The sequence below is a fragment of the Lissotriton helveticus genome, chromosome 4_1 (genome assembly GCF_964261635.1).
Source record: "Lissotriton helveticus chromosome 4_1, aLisHel1.1, whole genome shotgun sequence".
In the NCBI taxonomy this organism is placed as follows: Eukaryota; Metazoa; Chordata; class Amphibia; order Caudata; family Salamandridae; genus Lissotriton; species Lissotriton helveticus.
This window is the reverse complement of record NC_136063.1, coordinates 1,824,117,827-1,824,133,833: the sequence shown is the minus strand read 5'-3', so window position 1 is coordinate 1,824,133,833 and position 16,007 is coordinate 1,824,117,827. Positions and strand designations below refer to the sequence as shown.

General features: G+C 40.7%; 1 protein-coding gene across 3 annotated transcripts in view; it reads left to right on the top strand.

Annotated features, from left to right (window-relative positions):
• SYTL4 (synaptotagmin like 4) overlaps window positions 1-16,007 on the top strand; it is a 964,177-nt gene that overhangs the window by 364,911 nt on the left and 583,259 nt on the right. For all 3 annotated transcript variants that reach the window (XM_078688458.1, XM_078688460.1, XM_078688459.1), the window contains 2 exons: window positions 2,292-2,401; window positions 4,665-4,767. In XM_078688458.1, coding sequence (XP_078544584.1) covers window positions 2,292-2,401; window positions 4,665-4,767 — 213 coding nt within the window. The remainder of the gene's footprint in view (window positions 1-2,291; window positions 2,402-4,664; window positions 4,768-16,007) is intronic.

Sequence of the window (16,007 nt, the reverse complement as noted above, 5' to 3'; positions counted from 1 at the left end):
CTTTGACACTTAGCAAAATTTAGGGAGAGCAAGAAGGGTGCTTGCTCCCTCGTTTTGTACCCTTTGAAGGACCTGAATACCAGATTTATATGCGCCTAGGTATAGGGAGTTGCCATAGTCCAGACTGGATATAATCGTGACCTGGACAATAGTCTGATGAGTTTGTTTGTAAAAGAAACCAGGAAGGGGCTTTAATCCTCTCGGAAGCTCAAAACTGATCCCCGCTGCCACTTTTGTTTGGGTTTCAAAGGATATCCAAATTCACTGTCAATCCAAATTCACTGTCTCCTTAAACAGGGGTGCAGGCTTCAGTTCATCTGGCCACCATTTCTCCGACCACAAATTACTGTCTCTCCCAAATAGTAGTGTTTCAGATTTACTAGCATTTAACTGCAAGCAGTTTGCTGTCATCCAGTCAGCAATGGCCATCAGGTCTTCCTTGAATTTAACAAGGTCGTTTTTGCATTGCTTGGAGAAAGAGATAGCTAATTGGGTGTCATCAGCATAGCAAAAAGCAGAGGGTTGTCATCAGTGTGCTATCTCTGCAAGGGGTTGCAGGTAAACGTTAAAGAGTGTCGGGCTTAGTATTCTACTCACTCTACTCCCTGGAGGGGCAGAAAGACTAATAGGGCCAGGAGGGAGCACAGGCCCATGTCCAGGAGTGCAGCTTGCTCCGCAGTCATCAGCCCTGGTGGTCTAGTGGATAGGATCCCTGCTTGGGGATCATGTGTCAAGTGCCACACCCAAGCAGGGATCCACTAGGCAAAGGACTTTTTCAGTACTTGGGGTTGGGGCGGGGGGCAGGGTTATGCAGCGCACCATTAGCTTGGTCTGCCATCATTTACTTGCTGTGACGTCCGTACACAGTGCATGCTGATGCAGCAACAAAACAATTAAAAAAAAGTCAAACTGGGACGCAAGGGAAGCTGTTTCCTTGCGTCCCAAATTGGAATTCTAAAAAGAATACACTTCTGGTCTTTTTAACTGTAGCATTTTCTTTGCTTGTACGGAGGACGACCCTTTGAATTTTTCTGCATTTGTAAAGTGGTGTGGGGGAGGTCAACATATTGTCTTCTGCAGTAAGGGGGTACATATAATTTTCAGGTCGAGCATGCGAGACCTCTTGAATATACTTTAGTATTTACTTATGTATGTATGTACTTTGTGAACTCTGGAGATCAGCCCTAGGACTTGTCTCCTTCCGCTTAGGGACTTTTTTTTCTGTTCAACTGCCCCCATTTAACTGATTTAATAGAAAACGACCAGCAGAGATCAGTAAAATACCAGAATTGCTTTCTGTTAAGGGACTTTCTTTTTTTAATTTTTCTGACAACTCTCTCTATTTAACTGTCTTGATAGAAAACGACCAGCAGAGGGCAGTTAAATACCAGATTCACTTTAGCATTCTCTAGAGTCCAGTCCATAGAAATTGTCTTCCATGAGCACCCGTGGACAATAATATTTTTTTCAAATCTTGTATTTTCTGTGATATGACCACCGAAGGCCCTGATTTTATATTAAAAACAGAGCTTTGGACTATATCATTTCCCGCGGAAAGGCAATATTTCTCTCCAGGTGTTCCCATACCTGGCATGTCACGCAGTTTGGTGCTCATTTTCCCTCCATGTTAAAGAACAGTAGATGTTTCAGCACCCAGGCTAATGTGCTGCATTGCTACATACATATAAGCTCCCAAAAGCAAGACCGATTGCATTATAAATGCTTGTTTAGGATGATTGGCTCTCAAATGTATTTTTCCATTGCATTATATTTGTCTTAGTGTTGTGGTGTAGCAAGAACTATGGCGGCCCCTGCATTTGCAGCCCTGCAGCCGATTGTAAGGAGGGGATGGGGCCACTGCCCCCAAAACTCATTCCGCCCGGGTCCAAAGGCTATTGTGCGAATTTGTGTTCCTTCGTGTGTCTCTTGAGCGTATGTCGAAGCTCACATGGGTCTAACTCTGAGACAGTGCAACTCTGAAAATGGTATTTTCATTATATTTAAAAGCTGCTTTCTTTTGTTTTTCTGATGTTTGTGTTTTTAGACACAATGATGTCATATTTGATGTTACGTGTGAAATCATCATTTATGTAACTTACGATGCCATGTGCTGTGATAGGCAGCATAAGGAGATGGTGCAAGTAATGGTTCCACATTCATGTCAATGTTGATGCCATAAGTGAAGTATTAAATGTCGTCGCATATAATCTTGTAGACCTCATCTGTCTTTAAATTATTTTTGTTTATAAATGTCATCGGACCGCTTTGAGCAAAATCTTCTTTGTTTCCAGAGATCTGAAGAAGACAACAGGGGATTGGTTCTATGATCAGAAGATAAATCGTTTTGCAAACCGACTTGGGAGTGATTTGGTGAGGATGTCCCTCAGACGAAAGCCTCTGCGTATGTATTCCATGAAAATTTCAGAATATTACAGCTGTGGTGTTACATTTTGAGATAATTCCATCTTTTAAATGAAATTTTAGGCCAATTCACACATTGTTAATTCACATTTGAGGAAAAACCTATTTTGCATATGTCCAAGTTAAAAAACGATGAGATTGCTAATAAAATTGTATTGCACACATATCTTTGGCCATGTGAAAAATTGCTTTTACTGGTGTGTGCACCATGCTCTGGTCTGTTTCCTAGCTTCCATTTCTCTTGAGAGAATCCTAACCTAAAACAAGAGCTCTTAAGGGAGGGTGCACTTGTGGTGAGAACATAAATCCCTTGCCTTCATCCTAGCTCCCCTTACATAATTAAAACAGCGTGCAAGCTTTGTGTGCAGTCCTTCATTTTTATCCTAAAATAAGGGGTTGAAATTAAACCCCACACATTTCCCTGTATGGGCTTAGTAAGGAACGTTCATGGAAACGTGCCCTGTGATTCTTGGGGATCAAGGTTTGGAAGCAGCTAGTATGAGCAGGCCACTGCCCATCCCTCCAACATTACTCATTATAGCAATTGAGAGTAGCTGGCTTGCACCTCTACGTTAGTATTTAAAGACATTTAATATGAAACGGAATAGAGAGCAACCGTACTGCCATCCTGGTATGCCGTCTGCTGGGGCCTGCATGCTGGGAATCTGACATTGCTTTTTTTATTTCAGTAATTTTTATTGAAAATAAAGAGCATATTTACATGGTACTGGGTGAAACACATGGGGAAAAAGAAAGAAGAAAAAGCGCCGGGGGGGGGGGGGGGGGAGGGGGAGGGGAGTTGTCAAGCATTGTATCCATTGGCTTTATTTAGTTTGGCTCTTGACAGTCCATTCTACAGTTTGTTTCATCTTCTTCTCTCCGTTCTTGCACGTTCCAGTTTCCCCCGTGTCCCTTTGCCAACCAGTATGGTTATCTTTCCGCCCCCCCTGGTGATGTGAGGAGATAGAAGATCAGAAGAAGAAAGGTGTCCGAAGTAGAGAGACGTAGGCACATTATGTTGTTGAGTAGGGTGCATGTGTGCGTTTTGTAGTATTGTCTGGTCTGAGTGTTTAGGGTGGCTTGTGAGAGGACAAGTAGTTGCCTAGTGACAGCCATATCTCGCTCTTTTTCCCTGAGTCCCTTTGGCTGTTGGACGTTATGGTGTCGGCTCCCCTTAGGAAAATGACCCAGTTGAACCAGGCTTTAAAGGTGGCCTTTGCTGTGTCCTTCCAGTTATTCAACACGTTTTGACCGCTGCTGTAAGCAGGAGGTCAATCAGGTCTCTGTCATTTTAGGATGTTATGGAAGGGTCAGTGTACCCCAGAATTAGGTGGTGGAAGTCCATTGATAGTGTGGCTCCTGTCATGTCATTGATTAGAGTGATTATGGAGTGCCAGAACTTCTTTGTTTTGGCGCAGTGGAATAGGAGGTGTGCTAGGTCTCCCTTCTGCCTGTTGCAGTTCCAGCAGGAGTCGGTCTCTCTGATGCCTATGTTGGCAAGCCGTGCTGGGGTCCAGTAGGCCCTGTGCACTAGCCAGAATTTTGTCTGATCAAGGGTCGTTGTCACCTTCCTCCTTGATGTGGAGGACCATAAATCTGCCCTTTCCTTCTCGCTTAGCTCTCTCCCTGCTGCTTCTTCCCATTGGCTTACAGTTCTGTTATTCAATTTGGACGTTTTGGGGGTCATGGCTCTGTATATATCTGACATTGCAAGCAGTGAATTGCTCCTAACAGAATTACAAGTCCAGATTTGTGAATTGTGTTTAGTGTACAGAAAAAATCCATAGTTGACCAGGTACATGCTGATGGAGATAGCTCTAAAATTGCTGAGCGTTGGGCTTTGCAAATTAGCCAAGTCGAACAACCCCTTGGCTTTTATTAGTTCCTTTTCGAAAGATAACCCAACTTAAATGCTATTGGCCTGTAAGAGCTGTGGTTTTTGGGCAGCAACATGTGGGTCTTATGATTTCATTGATGTTAAGATTTGAGCAAATTGTTGGTGTGAACATGCATCCAATTCTTGTTTGAATTGACTAGCAGGTATTATTTTATATTGTCCTATTGGTTATTAAAACCTCTTGTGATAATAAAGGACTTGCTTTCTAATAACATTAGTCCTTCCCTCCTCAGATAAAATTATTTCCTGCTCTTGAGTCTTGCGAGTTTCCCCCATTGCCTCTAGCTTTCTCTTTCTTAAATGTTGTTGCACTGTTCTGAAACCACAAATGTTACTTTGTTCTCAGCAAATAAAAGAGAGACCATGGGACAAGCACTTCTTCAGCAAGGGCAACTTACCACAGCTGGAAAAGGCCAGCGGAGCCCCCAGGAGCAAGTGAAGCATTCCAAGTAAGTATGGGGTAAAATGATACTAGGGAGAAAAGAGCAGACTCCGAAGCGGAATTTGTTGACCCTTTCATGCATGCTCTGCAGTCTGCATGAAGCGATCATCATGTTATCCTTGACTTGTGCAGTGTCTTCATCATAGTCATTGTGCCAGGGTGCAGATGCTAGATCTATGTTATGTCTCCTCTTCTCATATCACTTATTGATGGCTTCTTTGGTAAATGTGTGCACGGACTTGCAGATTGGTGCTCCTGACGGAAGGTAAACTCCAGTAGTTGGTGTTTCTTTGAATCAAGACATTGCGGAGGGATTCTGAGTTCAAGGGGGAAGTCCTTTGCGAAGGACAATCGCTGCATGTTTCGTTTTAGGATCCAGTTTAACACAAACCGCGTTTACACCACATGGCCTCTGACTAAGCAATTGAAAGGTAATTTAACAAGGTAGGGCTGCGACATTATGCTGGTATAACAAGTGAGCCAAGCCTTCAAGGGCAAACATTGGGCATAATGATGTTCTAATAGCTTAAATAAATATGCTTTGCAAAAATAGCAAATTGATGCATTCTTCAAGCATATTTTAGCATAGTAAATGAGCAAAAGTGGCTGTAAGCCACCGTCGGGGCGCCAATTGTGATTACCTGAAAGAAGATTGATCCTTTTCATGACAAATGCAATATCCCCAGTCATGAATTAGATGAAACGCCCTTCAAAGCCTCTCGAAATCGGAGAGAGACATATTCAAGATCAGTGTCATGTGAAGCCAGTGCTGGCATGAAATGTCACTAACGGTCCCCCACTGAACTTTAACACACAAAAAATATATATCAAAGCAGGACCCTGCAGTAGTCTGTGGATCAGACCATCCCCCAAAACAAGGTGGGAAATCAATAGCTTTGAGGTGCGGACATGGGAGCACACAGGCCTAAACTATGGCATTTGCTCAAACAAACTCAAGAACCTGTAAATCGTCACACGCAGAAAGATGCAACAAAATGTTGACTGAACACTCACTGAACGCTGCCTGAAATTGGATGTTTCAAACACACTGTACAGAAATTATATGCCTATCCCACAGAGCCCTGCTCTGGCCAGCAGAGTACTACCTTGTTAAATGCTTCAGCAGGCTTGCAGAGAGGCATGAGGCTAGTTTCAGCATAAATATATTTGTTTCTGTCAAAAGTGATTTGGAATATAGTGTTTAAGGGTAATAATGCCACTTTGTGCAATAGCTTGCCCACTCAAAGGCGATAACTGCAAAAAATATGCTTTCAGGGATTTTTCCCGATGAATGTAGGAGATCTCTGACTTTTCTAGCCTTACACAGGTAGTAAAGAGTTGTCCCGAAAGGAAATCCCCTGAAAAACTAAAAAAAAGGAAAAGAAGCCAATCACTTGCACCAATAATCAGCAATCCTTTGGGCTAGGGAATTCCTTAATGCCCCATGTCTTTTGGTGTCTACTTGCGATAATGATGTTCATGTAATTCTCACATTACTAGTCATGCTTACAGTTCTGGTTGAAGCATAGATGTCATCCATGACTGCGCTTTGCTCAACCTACATTGATAACTGGTTTGATAAACAATTTAATTTAAGCCACCTGCGTGGTGCAGCATGCTGCTAGCAAGAAAGGCTCTCTGTTCCTGAGAAATACTCTTGCGCACCAGTTTGAATCTGAGGTTAGCACTGCAGCTTCTCACGCAGTGGTCTCAATATTCTGAAAGGTGACTGTGTGTGGTGAGCCTTCTCTGTCCGTGTTACAAACCACACAAGTCCATCCAAATAAGGATGACAAAGGTCCATCTCCTCTCCTGTAATTGGCTACAAATCTTCCTGTTTAGATTTGAATACATCCTTTTGTGACCTTTCAGCAGCTGACTAGAACACAGCCACATCTTGTTGGGCTCTGCAGTAAAAAAATGTGTGCTTTCCCTCAATTCCATGGATGGCAGTTTAGTTTGTGTGAATGCAGCAAAATGTGTTAATCTGTTTACACTGATAACCGTTGTTTCTATTTTTGGTGGGATTTTATCAGTGTTAATAAATTGAAACCTAAAACCGGTAGCCTCAACGTATGATATTACATAACCAGGGCAGGAGTCGTTATCTTCTTTAATGATCTCCTTCCTTGGACAAAGTAGACAAAGAATCAGTAGACAAAGAATTTAGCAGACTATTTTGTGCTGCCACAGGTTACAATCTTCAGACCTGTTTGAGGTCAACCTTTCGTTGAAGTGCGGTAAAGATTCCTGCAAACATGAAGCGAATCATTTTTTTAAATATGTGTTTTTGGTGCCAGAAGTTATTTTGTGTCTATTTCCTGTTGCAGAGGGTAGTTTTTTCAGGATATTTTGAGTAGACTAATTAGTAATATTTCTAAGATTGTGTGATATTTCTGAACAGAAAATGATGTTCTGCTTCCACTTTTGTAACAAGAGTGTGAAGTTTGCAATCATGTGGTGCTCTTACATCGTCTGTATTAGCACCATATTTCCAAGATTCAGGCGACTACAGGGATGAATCAGATTATTTGTATGAACCTTTTTGCCGCCTTCAGCTTAATTCAAGAGTTAGTCTCATCCTCTTTCCAAGACCTAATTCAGACAAAGCAGAAACCAACTCCCATTGCTCCGAAAATAAGTCTGTGCTCCTGTGTCAAGGATAACCAGAAATATTGATTTTTCCTAGCAGAAAGAGACAAAAAAAATCAGAAAACTCTCTGTTGTGAGGCTTTATCTTCATCAGTAGGCTCTTTCTTCATCCATTATTTTTGTTGCTGCAATTCCTCCATTACCCTCTAGGTTTCTTCTATTCGATATAAGACTACAAAAACCTGAATCCATTAAGGTGATGTACGGGGTTATGTAGGTAACTCTTGTAAAATATATTCTGCAGTCAGGCCAATTGAAGTTTTAAAATGTTTAACAAAATAAAAAAATATTTGCAAATCACAGAAATGGTCAACATGGAGCTGCCCCACCAACTGTAATCTAGTGAGCGTTGCTAAGCAAAGGCAAGATACAAAAACATAGCGTTCTACTAAGAGTATTTACACAGGAATTACATGGTTTGAGAAACAAAGGGAGTACACTGGTGCCGGAGATCAAGAGAAAAGAAGATGGCCTTCTATTGATACAAGAGTGTGTGCAAGCTAATAAACATGTTCTTGTCTTGAAAGCCAAGATGTGAACTAGAGGCCCTGCGCATCATTGACAGTCACTTCCTTTAGGCACAGGATAAGCAGGAAAACATGGCTGCAGCACCTACAGTTTATGGTGAGACATTAGTTAAGGTTGACAGCTTCCACACCGCCTGTTCTCACAACCCTCTACTTTCTAAATTTAAAATGTGCCCATGTTCTCAAGGCAGACAATCCCACTCCAGTAACACTGATTAGATCCTGTGGTGCTTAATTAAAACAAATGCTTTTTTGTCTGGCTTCCAGAAAGATGGTAATGTTAAAGCGGCTAAATGTAATAGAATAACCCGTGGTACACTTGTAAAGTATGGATCCCCTATTCAGTGAGTCTGTTTTTAAATCACAAGTAATGTCTATCAAGTTCTTGTGGCATACTGAAAGCAGTTACACATTTGTGAATTAAATGCTCCAAGCAGGAAGCACCCCTCTAATACAGAGCACAACAAATCGGATCTAAATTTGAATAATCTCAGAAACCCCAGCTCTAGTCAGTTTTGTGATGCAAAGGTGAACGGCCACCTATGAGGCTGCCCTGCACATTTCCTCTAGAGAGACACATTGAGCCTTTGTCTAGGAAGCAACCCTGCTGTTGTGTTACAGGAGGCCATCCTGGCCAGAGCCAGTAGATATCCCTTGGTAGTAATGCAAGCACAGGTATACTAATTTACCATGCAGAACAGGGAAAACAGATGAGTGTTGTATTACCCCGCACCCCTCCACCCCCACCCCAACCTTTATTTATTCCGAGCTTACACAAAACACATTTGTGCATGGATTATAATAGCAGAATACCTGTCATAGACACAAGGTTTTAAAGGGTGAGGGTTTATTTCACTCTTTTCCTCAAATGAGCACACACGAAATGTGAAGCATTATTTTATAAGACTTTATTTGAAGCCAGTTTAATGTGCATCACATATATGTGAAATTATTGTAGCAGCTGTAAAATGTATAAAATAGTAAAGTTAAATATTACAAACACAGGCAGCATAGTTAGTTAAATGAATTCCTTCTTTATAAATCAAGGCTAATGGTGGTTAGAACAGAATTATTTTCCATCCTGTGGAACTCTGTGTCAGTCGCATACCTGAATGCTGAAGGCAAACTGGCCAAAGTTGTTCGCACAGACAGTTTATATTTATGTGCAGCCAGGATGGCTCAGTCTGTAGCCGTCACACAAAGACAAGTCCAATGGAATCAAAATATTCCTCTCTCCCCAAGACGGCTGAAAACCTAGCGTTTTTACTGTTTCTCAAAACCATTATCAGTAAAATATCTCAGTCCTTTGTGATGTACCCTGAGAAAAATTAGAATTATTTCAGTTTTACACTATAATCCCTCTACATTGCTGTTAAAAGACTCTCGAGCATACATGTATGTAAATATGAAAACTAACCGCATGCTATCAAAACTCACGAAAAATACAAGACATAAATTCATACAATCATGCTCCTAAATGAGAAGAAATAATCAAGAAACCGCATTTGAGGCAGTTAAGCTCTAAAAGAATGATGGGCAAGTGCACAGAATGATGAGCTCCGAAACAAAACACTCTCTATAGTATGATCTCAATACCTTTTAGCTGTTGGCATTATTTCTCTAACTGGAACCAACAAATCTGTGTGTGTGAGAGTGTGTGTATGTGCATCATCAAAAAAACCAAATAGTGATAACTACAAGGCGGTTTACTGATAACCTCCTATTTGTATACAGGTCTGTCGGTCCCACTCCAATCAAAGACCATTTAGTAAAAAATCTTTGAGCGTGGTTTGATACAGATTTCTCTTTTGGACTCCAAATACCATCAGTGATTGAAAAACAGCTACCTCCAAAAAATTATACTCTGAAGGATGATATGAGGCATGCGTAATATTTACCTAGTTAACATTTATAAAATTCCTGAAATTTTCATTATGGAAAATTCCTGAAATTTCACACTGCATAATTTGGTATTGTTTTTACCCACAAGATAATGGTTCAAACAACAAATGAGTGGCCAAGAGACATTTTCTGCTTGAACCGTTTCCTGTTGGTTCCCTACAGGACTTTCGTGGGAGGTATGGACTCATTAAAAAGTCACACAATATGCTAAACTTGTACATATACTTGTATGTATAATTGGGCACACAACATAAATATCCCCGTTGTACAACTAAAGCACTATGTTGAACTTCCCAGAGTTTACAGTTAAATAATCTATTTGGTTTTTCAAACCTATTAACAAGACATGGAATTTGAAGAGCCCATCACACTGCACTCTGGCACTCGAACTTAACTGGTTATTAGTTGATGGGGTGGATTGGGGACAAAATGATTTAATATGGTTTAACCTTACACTTTCCATCACTTACAGGGTCAAACCTCATTCCTGTGCTATTTTCTTCTCTTCTCACCTTTGGTGATGGATATTTGCTTCAGTATTTTGAAGTACAAGTTAAATCGCATTAACAGTTTAAGTTCAGTCAATGATTAGAGGTTGGAATAGTTTTCAAACCTTTATTCTCATTAAGAGATTTGTATGTTTCTTTTTATTCTTTTATTCAAATTAGTCAATAAAATCAAGTACGTTTACAGAGATCTGATTAAAAGGTTTTGTTAGAACAAATCGCCAAAATAATCCATCAAGCGTGTTCCATAAAGTAATAAAACCCTGTTCTAAAGAACAGGACTGGAATTTCAAAGTTAGTCGAACTCCTGAACCGTTCAAGTTCTAAAGGAAAGAGTGAGATCAAAGGAGCATAAAGCTCAAAGCCAAATTAAAGCAACAGAACTTCCCATAAAGAGTAGTTCATGAAACTCAGCAGTCTCAGTCATACGAGCAAAGGATCATGCAGTAACAATCTGTAGAAATAAAGCATCATAATAAAGTAAGGATGAGCAGAATCTGCAGTAGCCACATCCATCAGTCTAGGATAAGGGATTCCCATGTTACTAAGCCTCTTATGGTGTATACTTTAAATTTCCAGCCTCATTTACTTTTTATTTTCCTTTTTCCTTTTCCCCCCCTACATTCTTTATCTTTTGATATTTACTGTGGTACCCTAGTTTATTATACTTTTTGATGATGATGTATTCCATTTCATTCTTTGTAATAACAATTTTGTTTATTCTAATAAAATTCTACTTGAACTTAAAAAAAAAGGGAATAGGACAAAGGCATCAAAGCCTCAGTAGCATTGATAGCATTACTAGCAATGTATTTTACTAGGAACACACTAATAGAAAAGACATGAATACATGTTGCTCACATTGTAGCAGGCGTCTTCCTTTGTGGACAAATCATATGGCTGCACTCGTCTGTGAGCAGTGTCAGTTCTTACTTTCCCACAAAAAAAGTGATGCTGCTTGCAAAGCTTTACCACAAAGTTAGCTACAAACATTATTGCATAGTTAAGTTCTGAAAATCTACACTCCAGTTCCCATAGGCATTGACCACAGGTCGCCCTTCTAAATATTGAATGCTTCATTGTGTGAACAATGAACTATACTAAATAAAAGAAACATTAACTTCCAAAGTCACTGTTAGGTAGTCAATTTCATTTAACACGAACAAGAATTGTTGTTTAAAATGTACAACTACTCTATTCAAGTATTATGTGTGACATATGAAAATAGAAAGGTCTTGTCATTTACAAATAAAATGTTGGTTATGAAAAGTAATGCATTTGGTAAACTGGAATATTATGTAGATATGATGAGTATTATTAAGCATGTGACTAGAAGGTCAAGCTTTCTAATTTACGTTGTGCACATTTTAGCATTAGGTTTACTTCTAGTTAAAGGAAAGTTGCCGCTTAGCATTTCTGTGGCCTATCCAAATAGCCATGACTGCCTATTGCAGTTTGGCACATTTTAAATGTGTGACATTTCAGCTTTGGATTTTACATTAATCATTGTACATTCAGCTGCTAATCCAAATAATTTTCATTTTAATTAGTGGACCTTATCACAGTAACACACAGAATACTGCTCAAACTCCTTGGCTGCATATTTAAAATGCCCAATGGCATAAGCGAAAAGTGCATTCAAAACTAACACCACACTAATCCTTAACCTGAGACTACATCCGAGCAAGGTAAACTTCCTCACACCACCCATGTTTAAGTTGAAGAATCAAGAAGGCAGATCGCAGGGTGTGAATGTATGATTCTGAAACTTAAGAAAAAACTGGTAACAAGTAGGTTTACAAAATTTGTTTTTATAACTTCTATATAATGCCGGAACAAACCCAAACAACTAAGGAGGAGTCATCTCCACTCCAAGCTTACATTTTCTTTGTGTCTATATCTGTTAATGGTTTCCATCCCCACCTCTTGAATGTGTTTCAGTAAAGAACTCACTGAGAAGGATCGACTGCATAGAGTAATTATATGTTATAACATTAGAAAGTGGCACCTTGTCTTAAGCTAGCAAGTAAAAATAAATTAAATTGCAATGATCGACTAAATCCACCTACTGAAAAGGGATGTTGATACTTCACAGTCCATTACTCGCACAACATCCGTGCAAACCCTAACTTAATACTACCAAAGCAGTGCTTAAGACCTCACAAATATGAAACCAATGTATAACTGCACATAAAAGCACAACAACCATAAATAACAACATACACTTAAAAATTAATAGCGCCATATACATTGCTGTCTCAATAGTGCAAATGCTAACTTGAGGAGTAATCTAATGTATAGCATAACTTTTGCGGTTGCATCTGTGACATGGAGGGTGTGGTCATTATGCTGTGAGTTTGGATTGCAATGTAGATTTTCGGTTTTAATTTGAAAGTGGATGTGAGAAAGCGTTCTTGCCAGTAGCAGTCCTCATTTCCTCCATGCTCTGCTGCCTCAAATTGCTGCTCCTGAGTCCAATCCTGCTTGCCCTCAATGCAAGGAATGGCTTGTGAATCTTGATTTTCAGGTTGCTGATTTTCATGTGCCAATCCCCAGGCCCACAGACAGTGGGGGTCCTACCACTGTTAGTTCATGATTTTATTGCTTTAACTGACCATTGCACCACATGTTATAGAAGTGCTGCCATTTGTGACTTCTCTACTGCAAGGAGTCGATGTATTTCCATACTTGAGTGACTGACCGTTTAAGTTGAGGTCCCTGGCAGTGATCACACAACACCTTCAGCACACAGTCACTCTACCCCTGGATTTACCAATCAAAACTCGGCTAACACAGAGGGTTATTTTCATATTAGTGGTGCTGAGATGACCCTTGTGAAGGCTTTTACTCCTTCTCAGAGAAGTGTGGATAGTTGGGGGATGATTCTAATGTTTTCTGCTTGGATCACAGTTTTGCACATCTTATATCTCCTTTGTGTAATGGCCTCAAGCATCTTGTTAGTGTGTCGTGCAATATTGCTGATGAGTGGTACAATGGTGCCTGAGAACACAGTAGCTGCAACATCAAGGCAACCTCCCGGCTCAGGTACGAATCTTGCAGTGGGTTCATCTGGATTTCAACTGGTGGATGGCCTACAGCGGCCTTTTGTTGGGTCACACCACAGGCCCTGGCTGCTTTGACCATAGATGCCTTCTCACTTGGTTGGAGTACTTATCTGGATGACATGACTTCCAAGACATTAGGTCCATGTCAGTCAGTGTCTGCAAATAAAAATGCTGGAGCTGCGGCTTGTCAGTCATGTCATGACGACATTTATCGCTTCCACTTGGGGAGGCACATCTGTCAGACACCACCACCACCACCTTCGATTAGATCAACAGACAAGGAGGGTGAGTGGTGTCATGATCCCTGTTTTTGGAGGTGATTCACCTGTAGTAGTACATGTCAGAAGGGTAAATTGTTCCGCTCACATTGCAGGTTCCCTCGTTATGAGAGCGAATGATCTATCAGCTCTCTATGCATGACCAAGAATGGAAGTAACACCCCAATATGACTGAGGCAATTTTCTCCAAGTTGGGGTGTCTGTATGTAGATCGCTGCTCAGAAAGGAAATTTCTATGGTTTGTGCCAGACAATTACCTCTGAATGGTTCTCTGTCGGTTGCTTTCAGGTTCAGCTTGTATGCATTACCACCAATTTTGCTTAAGTTGAATGTCCTGCACAAGGTGCATCGCTCCATTCTTCCATTCTTGAACATGGAAGATCTGCTATGATGAACTTCCTTTTTGTCATTCACACAAAGTGGACCTGCTGTCATACCTGGATGGTCCTCCATCTCAATCCCAGAATGCAGCACATTTGAAGATTGTACAGTATCTGCTTGAGCCCTATTTCCTTCCTGCTGATGATGCAAATGTCACCTTAGCTGCCAGAAAACGACCACAAAATCCACTTATGAGAGTCGCTCTAACACATTTTTTATTGATGAAAGCAGAAAGGCCTTGATCACTTTCAATCCTGCCTTTCTGATATCCTATAATTCTCGCTCTTGTCCAACAGGGTCTGGCAATGGTCAAAAGGCTATTAGGCTGCCCTGTCTGTCACACTCATTGCCCCCCAAGCGTTTTGAATCTTGTTTTGATTTTCCTCATGCCGCATCCCACCTTTTGATGGAGGTCTTGGAATGACAAGCCTCTATCTCTATTAGTTAGCGACTCATCTCCTTACGCTGCACGATTGGTTTAACAACGGCTGGTCCGACCTGGCATACCGCCTGGAATTGCGCACCCTGGGCTTCTCCTCTCCAGGGGATGTTGTATGGCACCAATGTTCCACGGGCTCTCCCTGAGGTCACACGCGGAGTATTCCTGGCCTGGCGGGCCTCACTGCGTCCTACCCGCTTGTCCGGCAAGCTGACCCAATATACCCCCTTGTGGTACAGCGCCAGGCTCCGAGAGGTTGCTACTTTGTCCCGGTTGTGAAGTGTTTTTGCCTTGGTCTTGCCTTTTAAGATGTAGTCTTGATTGGCGCTGTATCCTTGTTCTATTCAAAACTCAATAAAATTGATTATAAAAAAAAACCTACGGGCAATAATTTAACCTTTATATATTTGTTGGTCACCCTAAATTTGTTGTGATGACCAGCAATTTTTCATGGGTCAGTTTTTGCAATAGCCTGTGGTTGGTGGACAGGCTGTTAGAGAAGTTCAGGTTGCTTGCCTTGGTGCTAAGTATATAAGAGTTTTTCGGTTCTGCCTTATGATGACTTAAAATGTGCTAATGATTTCCCCCCCATGGCCTTGCTGCAGTGTTTACATTATCTGGTATGAATTGAAGATACTGATAGGTGCAATATTTTGGTATGAATAAACCCCAATATAAAGTGTGGATCCATGGGAAGGTCGTTAGGAAAGCAAATTAATAGAAGCATTTGAGACTCTTCTTTGCTAAAAATCATAGCTTGTATGTACATATTCTAGGCCAAGTTAGCTGAACTATTTCATTGCAAATTTTTGTGGGAAGACGTTGAATCTTTCAATTGATGCTTAGAGAACTAAGGCAATGGCAGCTCTCCTTTATGGAACAGAATCTTAGTTTCGAATGTTTATCAGAAGGTAGATAAAGCTGGAAAGTAAAATATTGCAGAACACCTAGTGTAAGAAAGTAGCCATTCTGCTAACATTCACTTAGCCAGGCTTCAATGCGCTATAGAAGCAAGTGTACCAAAAAAAATAACAGTGACTGCAGTGATCTAAATGCTGGTAAAAGGCCTAAGGAGACTCAGTTTGTCCTTAATTTCAGAAGCTCATGCTCTTCCCAAAGTGACAGAAGTATGAATTCCAGACTAAGGCAGTTGATTCTGACCTTGGCCTCCAAATTTCTCCAATTCAAAAGTGAAAATGTTAACAATGTTCACACGAGAACTCAATGAGTTAACAGATATATATCACTTGAGTCAATTTGTTACAGGTGAATTAGGTTCAGAATACCTAGGTTTGTGAACCAGACAAAAATACTTAAACTTGATTTGCTGATTTGCCAGCAGCCAATGTAAAGGTTTCAAAGACATTGTTATGCACTGCACTTGCTGAAGGCTATGAATTGTCATGTTTAGGAGACCAATGAGGGCAGTGTTGCAGTAATGCAATCTAGAAAAAGGTCAATATAGATCATAATCATGTTAGGAAAATTGAAATTCAG